This window comes from Sciurus vulgaris, assembly GCF_902686455.1.
Source record: "Sciurus vulgaris genome assembly, chromosome: 14".
Taxonomy (NCBI): Eukaryota; Metazoa; Chordata; class Mammalia; order Rodentia; family Sciuridae; genus Sciurus; species Sciurus vulgaris.
In genome coordinates, this window is record NC_136475.1 from 44,884,783 (window position 1) to 44,901,218 (window position 16,436).

The following is a 16,436-nucleotide window of genomic DNA, read 5'->3' on the forward strand; positions in this document are numbered from 1 at the left end:
TAATGTAAAGTGTGACTTAAGCCTTAATGAGATTCTCTATATTATTTAAAAATGTTAGGAAATTCAATAGTTTCATTTTTAAAGATTTGAATAGTCAGTCAAAAGTTCCACTTTATAAAAATAACAATGGTTCTTTTAATTTTATTTAATTTTGTACTGGGGTGTTGCTAGTTGACCAGGCTGGTCCTGAACTCCTGGTTTAATGGCCAGCCTCCCATCTCAGCCTTCAGCCTTCTGAGCAGCTCACACTATGGACTTGTACCACTGCTATCTATCAGCTATTAATGGCTTATTTTATAATGCTTATATCTGTATTTAATTTGGCTTAGCATTTTATTAAAATGCAAGAAAATACACACATATAAGAACATAATTTACTTAATTAAAAAGGCATTTGAGTTGGAGTTGTGGCTCAATGGTAGAGCACTTGCCTGGCATGTGTGACAACCTGGGTTTGATCCTCAGCACTGCATATAAATAAATAAATTAAATAAAGGTCCATCGACAACTAAAAAGGCTTTTACTTTAATAGATATAGGTATTCCAAAACCACACAGGAAATAATTCATGAGAATGACCTACTTTATAGCATGCCCACAAGACAGTTAATTTCTTTTTTTTAATTTTTTTTTTTTAGTTGTAGATGGACACAATACCTCTAATTTATTTATTTATTTTTATGTGGTACTTTAGGATCAAATCCAGTGCCTCATGCATGCTAGAGCTAGGCAAGTACTCAGTCATTGAGCTACAACCCCTGCACCCTAGACAATTTAATACTGATTTTTAAGAATTGCCTATTTTTGGTGGCATATATCAATTTTTTTAAATGGCAGTTTTAAAATGTATTATTACTGTAGGGCCAGAGCCCTGCATTTTCAAAGAAAGAAGAATTTTTTAATGGCATATAAATTTTTGGTTTTAGAGAAAAACAAAAGTATAAAAATTATTTTGTGAGAAAAATTTTTTTTTCCTTCATGGTGCTAGGGATTGAACCAGGGCCCTTGTGCAGCTTAGGAAGGTGCTCTACCACTGAGCTATATCCCCAGACTTAAATTCTTGTTTTAATTGAACTTCCATAAAATTTTAAGACTTTTTTTTTTTTGGTGGTGGTACTGGAGACTGAACACAAAGGCCTTCTACCACTGGGCCACACCTTTTGCCCTTTATATTTTATTTTGAGACAGTCTTATTAAATTACAGAGGCTAGCTTAAACTTGTGATCTTTCTGCCTTAGCCTTCCAAGTTGTTGGGATAATAGGCATATGTCACCAGGCCTAGTCCAAGACTTTTATCACCAGCGGTTTCAATGATCTAATTTAAAACAAATTAAAAACTGTCTTAAGTTGGGTACTGTGGCGCATGCCTGTAATCCCAGTGGCTTGGGAGGCTGAGGCAGGAGGATCACAAGTTCAAAGCCAGTCTCAGCAACTTAACAAGGCTCTAAGCAATTTACCAAGAACCTGTCTCAAAAACAACAAAAACAAAAGCAAATAACAAAAAAGGCTGGGTATGTGATTTAGTGTTTAAGCACCCCTGGGTTCAATCCATTGTCCCCCAAACAAACAAAAACAAAAACTTCTGTCTAGTGGTCCTTTAATCACTGTCCTATGAACCCATTTGGCAACAGACACATCTCAAAACGTTTTACAACTATAGAATAGATAAGAATCAAAAGAACCAATTATACTGAAAAATATAACTAAGAAAATACTGAAAAACTGAACATTTTCAAAGACCTCCTGAATCCTATCCAGAGATCACAGTTAAGAACTCCTTTTCTGGCAGACATGGTAGTACATGCCTATAATCCCAACAACTCAGATGGCTGAGGCAAGAGGATCTCAAGTTCGAGACTAGCCTCAGCAACTCAGTGATACCCTGTCTCAAAAAATAAAAAGTACTAAGGGTGTAGCTAGGTGATAAAGCTCCCCTGGGTTCAATCCCAGTACTGTAAAAATTAACAACAACAACAACAACAAAACTCCTAAGAAAATACTACATTACATTTGTTTTAAAATGAAGAATTCAATTCTGTATCTAATGTGTGCAGAGTTAGGCACTTCCTTCCTTGCACATAGAAATTATAATCCTATACTGTGTCCTGGGATAAACATACATCAGCCTCTAGCCACAGTCAGCTGGCCCATAGGGCTTCAGCAACTCAGCCCTATGCAGTTGCTCTGAAGGCTGAAAGGATCAATATCTTCAAATACCAGTTAGGAAGCTCCAATCTCAGTATATTTTAATTCGTTATATGGAAAAACATACATAGTTTACTAGAAAGAGAAAGAACCATTGTTTATGTCTTTTGCTTCTACAAATCTAGTCACTGTTTCTTGTTTACCGATCAGGTTCCTGCCTCTCATTTTCTTCTAACACATTAGAAAAATGTGTTAGAAGGTGTTATATAAGAGTTATGACACTACAGTTTTGGGTGTACTTTTAAAAGCTAAATCTTAGAATAAAAGCAGTATATTTTAACAAACATTTATTTAACAGTAAACGAAGATCATACACATATTATAATTTGATGCCAGTCTGGCTCTTGGATTTTTAAAGTCCTGATAAACCAAAGTAAACCAAACATCCTATCTGAACTGCCAAATGCAAACTACCTTCTGTGAGCTACAGTTATGACCTCACCAAAACTCCCTTCGCTTCCCTCAAATTAATAAAAATCTGCAGAGAAGCCAAAATTGAAACTATGTATTTTCCCCCTTGGCATTTCTTACCTTTTTGTTGTTCTCTTTAATATCTTGAGGATTCAGAGACTTGTAGTCACTGAGGGAGAAAATGGCACAGTAGGTACATGCAGTATTTGATAAAAACAGCTGTTTTTAAAACAAACTGAATCTAAAAATTTGACATTCAATAATACCAAAGAGTAACCAGCAATTTCACAGAAATTCAATCAACAAAACTAATAGTGTGGAAAATTAAGGAAATAAATAAATAAATAAATAAAAACAGTGATTACATGTTTCACTGCCTGAAGCTTTCCATCTAAAAGAGAAGTTAGGAAAGGGGACTAGAGACTAGCAATGACAACCAAATTTACCATGAGGTAATCCCTTGTTGTCAATGTAGAAAGAGCTACAGGCTTATTTATCTCATCTCATTTTAACATTAGCACAATTTTCATAATAATTTGAAGTCAGATTAAGGAGAAAAATCATTTTTTTAAAAAGGAAAAATATGTTTTTTAGGTATTGGGAAGGAAGGTGTTTTCCTGGCATATACTTCTCTCAAAAAAGCAAAAGGTGTGGCTAGCAAAAAAGAAATACAAAGTCAAGTATTTCAGGACATGTGCTAAGAAATAATTTTGGTTTCTTTTAAAAAATGTATAAGCACTGGGGCACAGTAGCATAAATGACTATAATATCAACTACTTGCTAAGGTAAGGGGATTGCAACTTTGGGGTCAACCTGGGAAACTCAGTGAGACCATGTCTCAAAATAAAATAAAATAAAATAAAATAAAATAAAATAAAATAAAATAAAATAAAATGAACTGGGAAGGTAGCTCAGTGGAGGAGCATCCCTGGGTTTAATCCCCAGTACTGCCAAAAGAAAAAGAAAAAAAATTCTATTATTTATGCAACATTAATAGGGAATGGAAATGTTTCTACTTACATTAAGTCTGGTCTAAAGTGGTGTAATATTGCACAAAAAGATAAACCATTTCTCCACGATGTAGTAAAATTGGTGATTTTCACTCCTCGGTAGTTTTTCGTAACTTCTTTGCACCATACAAGCAATGACTGACTAGCATTTGGCTTTCGCCCCAAAATAGGACTTGGTATAGGACTTGGCTAGAAAAAAGGAAAGGAGGAAAACATTAAAAGAATTTAATGGAAGATGAAAATTAACATTAATTGACCTAACTAGATCATTTGAACCCTTTGATGTCAGTTTAGGTCCTTCAGAGCTGTCAATTCATGACAACTGTAACCTCCAAGAGGGAGACACAAATCTTAAGTTATTATCTTCAGTTTTAGCCCATGGCATTCGCCTGACAAGGATGTAGATAGGTGAGATTTTAAAGTTATACATAAGAATAAGCAAAGAGTTTTACTGATGGAACCATCATGTTAAAGTATTTAAATACTTAATGCTGAATACCTGTGCAACTTTCACACACTAAAAAAATTTCCCCCTATTGCAATCATGTATAAATATGGTTCCTTTTCAACCAGATTAAAAAGAATGCATTTTAAAGTCTAAATTGTTAGTAGCAGAGAGATCAAAATCATAGCAAAGTTTTTTTTAACATATATTTTTATTTGTTTATGGACCTTTATTTTATTTGTTTGTATTCCGTCCTGAGAATTGCACCCAGTGCCTCATACATGCTAGGCAAGTGCTCTATGACTGAGCCATAACCGCAGCCCATCAAGTTTTTAAAATACAATAATCATATATGCATTTTTAAAAACTAACAATGATTATCATATACAAGCATATGCATTTAAATAACAGCATGACAATTTTAGAGTTATTAGCAATAGACAGTTACTGGTAGCAACAGTATACAACAAGTATGCATTTTGGATATACTCAAAATATATTTTAATTATCACTAAGAACTATTTTTCAGTATTACCTAAGCTGGTTATAAATGTTTTTAAAATCTTTAACATTTTCTTTCCCCCTCGTTTATATATTTAAGACTACAAGATGGGAATAAAATTAAGACTATATTATAAGATTTTTATTCTAAATTTTTATTGTTCTTAAAATTATGTCATTTTCTTTTACTGAAGAACAAACTACATTTTGTGACAATAACTTTGGAGGCTGACATAATGGAAAAATATAAAGAAATCAACTAAGTAATTCTGGATTTTAATCTTCTTATTAATTAAAAGTGCTCACTATGGTAATATGACAGACAAAAAAAGAAAGGCCTTCTAAAAAAAGGTGAGAGGAGAACAATTATTTATCCTTAATGTATTTAAATTTAACCAGTAAGCCATTCTTACATACTGCTTATTTAAGAAAGACCAATGATGCCCCCACTTGACAAAAGCATGTCAGTGCCAAATGATTAAAATCATCAACCACACATAATTTTGATTTATGCATTTACTACTTCAGTGGGAAGACTACCAAGAAACACCAAGGATGTAATTTCTCATTTTTATTAACTGTCAGATTAACAAATCATTATATAAACAACTATGAATCTAGCAAAGCACTGTTCTTTCAGTGATCACCTACACCAATGCTAAAAAAAGAAGTATGGATTATAAAAATCAACAAATTTGGATCGATTCAACTTAATATGAAGAAGTGGGTAAATATAGAATTCCCAATACAGTAAATTTACTTTAGAATAAATAATGGCTCTTTGTTAATCTAACACATAAAAATGAACTATTAAATGCTTTTTTCACTTAATTGTCCTCTGTGACTTTCAAATCCATCTAGTCACTTAACTTGAAAGTAAAGTGAGGTCTATGAATAAACTAGGGGATCACTAAACTAGGCACATACACACTTTTTCTTAGACTTTTCTATTATTTATTTGTCTACTACTTTTAAGGTTGTCTTTATTACAATTCCATATGAAATTATATTAAGGCACTGAATCACTTCAAGCATGGTTAGTATGAACATGGGCCAGATAATCCTATAATTATCATTATACTGATTCATTCAAATTATCAGTCACATGTACAGAGGTAATGTATAAATGTCATTATCACTGTTACAATTTAGAATGAATTTCTATATGTAAAAATAAAGAACATATATCATGGTATTGTGATTATTAATATTCTTCTATCTCTAAGACTCAATATAAAAAGACAGAAAGAATGAAACCAAAGTTTGGATATGTTTCAATCAAAAGCTAGGAAAACTGACTGCCCTTCATATGAAATTGAAAGTAATGAAATTACAAACCCTATAAATGGTCATAATGATTTGCAGAAAAAGAAAATTAGAGACACTATTAAATGAACTCCAGAACTTCTGATCTTTCATCTAATATTTTGCAGAGGGTCATAAAGGAATGAATAATTAAATCACTTTGAACCTTTCAGTATATAATTTCATCAAATAGTTTGCTTCTTGTTACAATGTTATGGCAGGGTACTTGTCTTCTTTATGTCTCAGTTTTCTTATCTGTAAAATGGGGATTACAATGGTTAACTATTTCATAGTGTTGTAATAATAAGATCTCTTTCTTCTTCATCTTACTACCTCTCTCTGATTTTATCTGCTACTCTTTCCTTTGATCACTTTGAACCATAATGAACTTTTATTGTTCCTTATATACCAAAGACATGGTCCAACCTTAGGACCTTTGCAAGAACTGTTCCATTTTCCTGGTGTTCTCCTCATAGAAATCTGCAAGCTTAACTACAATGCAGTCTTCACCATTTAGACATATGCTGTTTAATAATGCAGCCTATCTCAATCACCCAATTCCAAACCAGCATTCCTGATAGACCTTATATTGTTTTATTTTTTCCATAGTACTTACCAACTTTTTATAGTTCATTTACTTTATTAGTTATTATACCTGTCATCACTAAATAAAAGATCTATGAGATCAATAATCTATTTATTAACCTATCCCAGGTACTCAATGACAGCAGACACTCAATAAACACTGTTAAATGAATAAATGCATTTAAAAATGTAACATGATGTACAGCAAGATAATTCAGTTAATGTTAATCAATGCTAACTGCAATTATTATTAACACCAAAGCATTATCAGCACTAAACTTCTATCCGGGGGGGCTCTTTTGGAACTTCAAAAGCCACAAATTTAATGTACTGAAGGTTTTACTTTGCAGACAAAGTTCTAACTAGAAAATAATATTGACGCCTTGATGTGTAAAACAGGTCACCTGAAATGCTTGGTAATGTATCTACTCTTATGTGTTTGGTGAAAGAAGCCCTGAATGACTGTTATATATTGCTTTCCAGAGAAAGAAAAACAGCAAAATCTGTTCATAAAGGTCAGAACCCAACTTTCAAATAGATAATTTTAATATGTTATTTCTGTTAACATAGCAGATTACATGTTAATAAGAAGGCCACCAAGATATTCTTCCTAACAATGGCAGTAGTATCTATTTCAAAAACCTAGTCAAATAATTTGCTGAAAAATTTTCCTAAATTTCAAAAGCTATAAGAAATTTCAGTTCCATTCTTTTCTGCTCTACCACGTCTACAGTTTCTTTTGTTATCTCCTCTTCTTCCACTGAACAGCTACACATTCCTCTAGGTATTTCTCTAACTAGTTTTTCTTTCCATACTTTGTGTTGATTCACTCTCAGGATTCCGACTATCACTTCCATGCAGATGATTCCCAAATGTACATTTACAGTTCGAACCATCTCAAATTGACATTTTTAGCTGGCTATCCTTCCTGTCATGTAAATTCAATCTCATTATGTTCAAAACCATATTTATAATCTTTCCTTGCAAACTGCACATTTTCATTGTGTTTGCAAATGATACTGCTATTGTCCCAATTGTCTAGACTTAATCTTTGAATTACCTTTGAATTCTTCCTTCACCTGTCCTCTTTTACAAGTTAATACATGGACAGTTTTGACTCTATGGTTATATTTTTGTAATCTACCTTCTTTTGACTAAACTATTGCAAAAATCTTCCTAACAAGGTTTCCTTCTTCCAAATTCTCCCTCTCATGACCTACTGTCATAGTATGGAGTCTATTTGAAGTACAGCTACAGCCAGAGTGGTCATTGCCCATTTCCCCTTACAGCAGTAAGGATTCCTGAAATCAGAAGGGGGATTGAGGCCAGGGCAAAAGGACAGAAAATATGGGAAATAGCTTAGATAATGAATGATTGGGTCAGGAATACAGAGGCCCATTCAAAAGGAAATAAAATATTTATACCTCCAGAGAACTTCCCCCTCCTCCTCACCTGTTGCCAAGCTTACCTGCCTCCAGGGAATTGTTCCTCCAGCAAGGAGATGTTAATGAATGCCCCCTGGGGGGCTTCCTTTCTGCCTTTCTGGGCAGATATGGAAAATAGGGAGAGTCACCTCCTGGGTAGCTCAGCTCCTCTCCAGGCTTTTGGTCAAGTAGGCAAGATAAGAGGAGGAGAGGACTTGAGAAGAAAGCAAACCTAAAATCTATAAAAGGGGCAAGACACCCCAACTCTCTTGGGCACCAGTTCTGAACTCCCTCTTCTCTGGAGGTCTCTCTCTCTCTCTTGGGGTCTCTCTCTCTCTCTGTTCTATCCTTTAAATAAAAGGTTTTGCTCTTGCAAACAAACAAGAAAAAAAAAAAAAAAAAAAAAAAACAAACCCACAGCTAAGTTCTCCATAGAACATATAAAGTGATGATAAACTATTTCTGAGCATTTAATTCCAAAACGTTTTCAGTGTATTTACTCCCTAGGATGACACACCATTCTCTAAAATTCTTATGCTTTCCTGCCTAATCCCCAGGTTCCCCCATCTCCAGTCTTTGGTCATACAAATCACCTCCACTTGGACTACTTTCTGTCCCAGTATAACTGCCACAAAATGCCACACTCTACCTTAAAAATTCAGTTCAATTATCTGCACAAAATCTCCTCCCAATTCCCAGTCAGTAGGGAACCATTTTCAATGTTCATTTGACTCTATATCTCTTAGAGCTCTTATTACAATTTTCTTTACTATAGTACATTCACTTTTTTTTTTAGCTACAAAAAGACTTTTTAAAATTTTCATAAGTTCAAGTAATATATACTAAGCACCTACTATTTTTCACATTCAATGTTAAAACCTTTACATAGTTTTTCTTTTAATATTCAAAACTCCTTTGAGATAAATATTGCATTTTTAATTTATAGTTAGGAAACAGGTTAGGAAGCAGAAGAATTAGAATCTATATCAAGGTGTTTCCAGGCCAACTTTTTTTTTTTTTTTTTGGTACTGGTGAACCCAGAGGCATTTTACCACTGAACTATATCCCCAGCTCTTTTTTATTTTGAGACAAGAGTCTCGCTAAGCTGCTTAGAGCCTTGCTAAGTTGCTGAGGCAGGTCTTGAACTTGTAATCTTTCTGCCTCAGCCTCCTGAGCTACTTGGATTACAGGTGTGAGCTCCATGCATGGCCCAGTCCAACTTCTGTGCTCTTAAACAACATGCATTTCACATTTCAAGATAATATAGTCTTAAGCTCAGTACAAACTATACATTGTCTTGAGACTAACCAATGACTCTCTCAACTTCTTATCTTCACAACTTAGATCACTGCCCTGTGTATGTTAAACTAATTGGTTCAAAAAAGGCAACTGATACAAAAAAAATTTAAACCTAGGAGTATTCTGTTAATAAAACCTTTTTGTCCACTCTTTTGGATTTGAGTTCACTGGCTAGAACTATAACAAGAATTAGTAAAGTCGAGAACAATGAGATATACACTACTATTGCTAAAGCTTTACAATACATTTTGGTTTTGGTACTGCTGACTCTTAAAAGTCTTTCCCCAATTATTGCAAATCATGGTTGAGGGAACACTGGATAAATTTTAGTATTTGATAAGTCTAAAATAACATCCGTGGTGAGAACAAGAACATCTGTATCTATATTGATCTTTCTTTTTTTTTTTTGAAGTGTTTTCCTTTAAATCACTTTATTCTCGTAGTAAAACCAAGGTTAGGTCTTGTTATTTAGATCTAGATAATCAGAAAAATTAAACTGGGTTTAAAATGACATTGGAACTTCCACTTACATTAACCTAAGACTATCTTTCCTCTGAACATAATTTTTAAAAAGTTGAATAAAGTACTGTCATATCTAAAAGAACAAACAAAAAAGCTGAACAAAGTATTTTAAGAAGTCTTCTAAGAAACATCAAACAATGATCCCCAAACCAAGACATGGAGAAACCACAAAGCCAGGGATTGAGCAGTCTCAGTGCTAATTTAAAAATGGCTGACCTGGAAGAGTGAGTTGAGACACAGTTATACTTTAGGTAGACTCTCAAATACCACTGTTAAGTCCCACCACCAACCTCAAAAAGGAGAAAAAATGAAATAAAAAGCTCAGAGAAAAGAAAATGAAATAGTAACTAAGTATACCATAGATAGTATCAATGAAGTCAAAGGTTGCTTACATGTAAAAACACAAAATCTTAACTTCTAATGTGAAAAAAGAGGGAAGCAATGTCTAGAAAAGTACAGCTTCCCAAAAGAGATGCAAGTACAACTAGAAAACCTAGATAGTTCTCTAACTTGTAACTATTAGATAATTTGAAAATAAATTTTAAAACCTCATAAAGAAAACTGCAGCTGGTTTTACAAGTAAGATTTATTAAACACTCATTCAAGGAAGAAATTTCTCCAATACTACATAAATTCTTCCAGAGAACAGGAAATAATGACTTTATTCCCTAATTTACTTGTTGAGCCTAGCAAATCTTTACACTAAAATGTAACAGGAAAGGTAAAATTATAGGAAAACCTGTCATAAATACAGAGGCAGAAGTTTTAATGAAAAGTACTGGCAGTCTATAAGGAGAATATATCTTTGACAAATTATATTTAACTCAGGAATGTACACCTGGTTTAGAAAATCTATGGAGATAATTTAACAAATTAGCAAATTATAAAGGGAAAACAAGAAGATTATCTAAATAGATGCAGAAAAAAATTTAATAATTTATATTCTAAAAATAATCTCAGCAAGCCAGTATTAATAGAAGTTTCCCTGGCTTGTAAAAAGCCTAGTAAATACCACAATGGTGAAATATTTAATATTCAAAGGTTTCCTTTTGAGATTAAGAATCTATCACCACTTTTATTCAGCATTGTACTAAATATTCTAGTTGGTACATTAAGGTCAGAAAAAAGATATAAAGGTATAAATAGAAAAGAAACAAAATTGTAAACTGACATTTTATATATAAGTAATAAATACTACTATTTATAGTAAATAATTGAGTATGAGGAAAATCCAAAATAATTTATTGATAATTTATTAGAATTAATTAAATTTAGTAAGGCATCAGTGTATAAAACTGTATTCCTATATATCAAAAAAATTTTTAAAACTAGAACCATTCATTGAGACAAAAAAATAAAATCAAAAGCAGTCATGCATTGTAAGGTGATTTTTTTCCCGCTTTCATTTATTTTATTAGTTCTTTTTAGATATACATGACAGTAGAATGTATTTTGACATATAAATACATGCAGTATAACTTCCCATTCTTGTGGTTTTTCATGTGGAGTTTCACTGATTGCGTATTCATATATGAATCTAGGAAAGTTATGTCCAATTCATTCTACTGTCTTTTCTATTCCCATCTCTCCTCCCTTCCCTTCATCTAACCCAATGAACTTCTAGTCTTTCCTCCCTCCATCTTATTGTGTGTTAGCAACTGCATATCAGAGAATATTTGACCTTTGATTTTTTGGGATTGGCTTATTTCACTTAGCATGATAGTTTCCACTTCCATCTGTTTACTGGAAAATGCCGTAATTTCATTTCTCTTTATGGCTGAATAATAATCCATTGTGTAAATATAGCACATTTTCTTTATCCATTCATCTGTTGAAGGGCACCTCGGTTGATTCCACAACTTAGCTATTGTGAACCGAGCTGCTATAAACACTGATTTGGCTATGTCACTATAGTATGCTGATTTTAAGTCCTTTAAGGTGATATTGTCATCCTGAAAACAAAATAAAGTGTCATGGTCTTTGATCCATGTCATTTGAAGTTTTTCCACACCTAATCTGTGCCCTTCTTGAATTTGTGTTAGTTTTGTTGTAGATCCTTATATAATTTTGTCCCTTTGTTCTTTTTCTTTAGGATTGTGGTTATGGTGGAATGGGACATACCTGATTAGTAGGCAAATAACCATTATTGATTTTCCAATTTTGTAGTCCTTAATGACTTTAAATTTTGTTTCTAGAAAATCCGTTGATGGGGATTCTTATTGGTAACATTACCAGAGGATTTTGTATGTTTATGGGGCCATTATAAAGAAAACAATACAATACTAAATCAGGAACAAAATAAAATGATGTAATATTTTTTAAAAATTTTTTATCTAATAAAAATTGGATAACCGAGGTGAAATGGACAAATTCTTTGAAATAAAATCCTAGAAAATGATATAAAGTTTTTAAAAAATTTTATCCAATAAAAATTGGATAACCTAGGTGAAATGAACAAATTCTTAGAAATAAAATCTACCCAAATTAAATCATATGGAAATACAAAATGTGAATAGACCTTTAACTAGTAAGATGATTGAATGAGCAATCAAAAGTTTCCCCAAAAAAACCCTGAACCTGTTGACTTCACCAGTGAATTCTACCATACAGTTGAAGAACTAACACAAATTCTTAAACTTTTCTAAAAACTGAAGAGGGAATGCTCCCTAATTCATTTTATGAGGCCACTGTTAACCCTGATACCAAAGCCAAACACTACAAGAAAATAAAACTATCAACTAATATATTGCTTATGAATATGATGTAAAAATCATCAACAAAATACTAGCAAACCAAATTGAGTAACATATTAAAAGGATTATGTACCAGGAGTAAATGGGGTTTTTTTGCCTGGAATACAAGGATGGTTCAACATATGCAATCTGTCAATGTAATATGCCTTATTAACAGACTGAAGAAGATCAAACACATGATAATATCAGCCAATGCAAAAAAAAGCATTGTACAAAAATCATTTATTCTTGGGAATAAATCTATGAATAAAGCACATGACTGCTATAAAAACCTATCAAGGTTTATTGTGAGACAGAGTAAAGGAGACCTAAAGCAATGGGGAGTATACCATGTGCATGGATTAGAAGATTCAATTTTATAAAGATATGATTTTCCCCCCGAGGAAGAAAAGGTTAAATAGCAGGCCCAAACCCTTTCTTCACACACACAAAAAATGACCTCAAGTTTACCATCTCCTAACATTATTTCCATGAAAATATAATGGATTATGATAAACATAAAACGTCATCTCTGTTACAAGTGAACAATATTATAAAATGACCCATGGTTGGCAAACTTCATGCAGACTTGGAAGCTTATGAATAAAATATAAATGTCTATTGAAAAACAAAGGCTATAGCTTCCTTACACTATGATTCTTATAACTTAGCATGTCCCTTGGGAGATCTGATAGTTATATGTACAAGGGATTTTAGATCATGGGTCTTATAAGCCAGAGTGGTGCACACTCATCCACCTGGACTTGTCACTTACTTATAGCCCTGCATATCTGATAATGCTAACATACTATGTTTGCTGTCCTAATCCCTTTTTAAAAAAGTTTTTATTTATTATTAAAATTGTTATTATTGTTGTTGTTGTTGTTATATTATTTGCAGCACTGGGGATCAAACTCAGGGCTTTGCAAATGCTATGCAAGCACCCTACTCGCTGATATATACTCACAACCCCTGCTTTTGTCACTATGATTTTGATTACTTTTGGTACATAAGTGGAATTGCACACAGTACTTGTTTCTTTATGCCTGTTTTTTTTAACATAGCATAATGTTTTAAAGCTTCATCCATTCAGCATTTGTCAGAATTTTTGTTTTAAAGGCTAAATAATGTGCTCGCTTCGGCAGCACATATACTAAAATTGGAACGATACAGAGAAGATTAGCATGGCCCCTGTGCAAGGATGACACGCAAATTCGTGAAGCGTTCCATATTTAAAAAAATAAAAATAAAAAAATAAAGGCTAAATATTCCATTTTATGTATATCTCACATTTTGCTAATCCAGTCATCTATTGATGGACACTTAGGGTTACTTCTACGTTTTCACTATTGTACATAAATGTTACTATAAACACAGGTGTTCAAATATATATTCTCAATCTTTTTTTTCAATTCATTTGGGTACATACCCAGAAATGAAATTGATGGTTTATATGGAATTCTATTTTTAACTTTTTGAGGAACCACTGTACCATTTTCCATGGCACCCTATCATTTTACATTCACAACATTGGTGTATAAAATCTTATTCTTCTATATCCTTGCCTTTTCTGTTTTTTTTTTTTTTTTTTTTTTTTTTTTTGCGGTACTGGGGATCGAACTCAGGGCCTTGCACTTGCGAGGCAAGCACTCTACCAGCTGAGCTATCTCCCCAGCCCCCTTTTTTTTTAATAGTAGCAATTTTAACGGGTGTGAAGTGGTGTCTCATTGTGGTTTTGATTTGCGTTTCCTAATGATTATTGATATTGAGCATCTTTTCACATAACTACTGGCCATTTGTATGTCTCCTTTGGAAAAAATGTATACCCAAGTCCTTTACCTAATTTTGAATTGGGTTATTATGTTGTTGTTAGGCTTTAGCAGCTTGCTACATATATGGAATATTAACACCTTATTAGATATGTTATTTGCAAATATTTCCTCCTGTTTTGTAGATTACCTTTCCACTCAATTGTATCTTTTGACATACAAAAGTTTTAAACTTTTATGAAGTTGAATTTGTCTATTTTTTTGTTGTTGTTGTTGTCTGTGCTTTTTGTGTGATATTCAAAGAATCCATGTATCCAATGTTATGATTTTGCCGTTTTCTTCTAAGAGTTTTATGGTTTTAGCTCTTACATTTAGGACTTTGATTCACTTTAAGTTAATTTTTGTTTATGATGCTAAGTAAAGGTCCATCTTTTATATATGATATCCAGTTTTCCAACATTATTTGTTGAAGAGATGGTCCTTTCTCCATTGAATGATCTTGGCTCCCTTGTCAAAATCACTGACCTTACAAGGGTGCCATGTTTTCTCTCATGTGAGAAAAAAGGAAAGAAAAGTGGGAGTTGATCTGAGGAAAATCAAAGGCAGATCAATAGAGGAAAGGGACTGAAGGAAGGAGGCAGGGAGGGAGCAGAAGAGGGCTGGGAAGTAATATTGGCCAAATGTTGTTATATTGTATGCATCTATGAATGTGTAACAACAAATTCCATCATTATGTACAACAACAAAACACCAATAAAAAACGTGAAAAAAAAATCATCTATGAAAACAAAATCACTGACCTTATATACAGAAGATTATTTCTATTCTATTCCATGGATCTACATGTGTGTCTTTATGCCAGTACCACACTGTTTTGATTACTGTAACTTTGCAGTAATTTTGAAATCACAAAGTATAGAAGTGATAAGATCTCTACCTTTTTTGTTCTTTTTAGGCTCTATTTATTTATTTAATTATTTATTTTTATTTTTTGAGGAACTGGGGATTGAATTCAGGGCCTCACATGCTAGGCAAATGCTCTCCCACTGAGTTACATTCCCAGCCCTCTTTCTCAGGATTTTTCAAAAAAGTTATTCTGGGACAGATTTCATATGAATATTAAGAAGTGTTTTTTTGTTTTTGAAAAAAACATCATTGGAATTTTGATGGGGATCATATTAAATCAGTAGATTTCTTTGTGTTGTATTGAAATCTTAACCAATATTAAGTTTTCCAGACTATAAGCATGGAATATCTTTCTAATTATGTTTTAACTAATTTCAATTTTTTTTTTGTAGTTTTCAGTAGACATGTCTTTCCCATCCTTAATTCCTAAGCATTCAACTCTTTTTGTTGTTGTCATTGTTGGAGCTGCTATTGTTACTGAAAACCCAGGAGCTTTGTGGAGTAATAATGGCCCAATTATATTACTATATTGTGTGCATGTATGAATATATAACAACACATCTCATCAATATATATAATTACAATGTCTAATAAAAAATGAAGAAATTTTAAAGAAAAAGAAAGAAAAGAAAATCCAGGGCCTCACACTAGCTAGGCAAGAACTCTTTCACTGAGTTACATCCCGACTCTTAATTTCATTTTATTTTGAGATTTGGGAGCCTCCTGCTTCAGCTTTCCAGTTATCTGGGATTACAAGCATGTTATCATACCTGGCTCAACTTTTTTATGTATTAGCAATAGAATCATTTTATTTCTGGATTGTTCATTATTAGGATAAAGAAATGCAACTGTTTTTTTGTGGTTGACTTTATATTCTGCTCCTTTGAAGAATATATTAGTTGTAACAGTTTCTTTTTTTTGTGTGTTAAATCTTTAGTAGGGTTTTCTACATATATAATATCATCTGCAAGAAGAGATGATTTTATGAATTTCTTACTAATTTGGATACCTTTTCTTTCTATTTCTTGCCTAATTGTGCTGGCTAGGACTTCAAGAACCATGCTGAAGACAAGTGCCAAGAGTGGGCATTCTGGCCTTGTTCCTGATCAAAGAAGATAAGTTTTTAGTCTTTCACACTATTTAATTTGACATTACCCCTGGGTTTTTCTTATATAACACGGATTTTATTATCTTCAGATAGCTCTCTTTGATTTCTAGTTTGTTGAGTTTTTATTATGTAATAGGACATATGGTTTGTGTACAATGCTTTTTTTGCATTGACTGATATGATCATGTGTTTGATCTCCTTCAGTCTGTTAATAA

At 32.8% G+C, this 16,436-nt stretch overlaps 1 protein-coding gene across 4 annotated transcripts in view; it reads right to left on the reverse strand.

Annotated features, from left to right (window-relative positions):
* Positions 1 to 16,436, reverse strand: part of EHBP1 (EH domain binding protein 1) — a 309,286-nt gene that overhangs the window by 99,360 nt on the left and 193,490 nt on the right. For all 4 annotated transcript variants that reach the window (XM_079109672.1, XM_079109674.1, XM_079109673.1 and 1 more), the window contains 2 exons: positions 3,636 to 3,814; positions 2,736 to 2,784 (listed from right to left, as the gene is read on the reverse strand). In XM_079109672.1, coding sequence (XP_078965798.1) covers positions 2,736 to 2,784; positions 3,636 to 3,814 — 228 coding nt within the window. The remainder of the gene's footprint in view (positions 1 to 2,735; positions 2,785 to 3,635; positions 3,815 to 16,436) is intronic.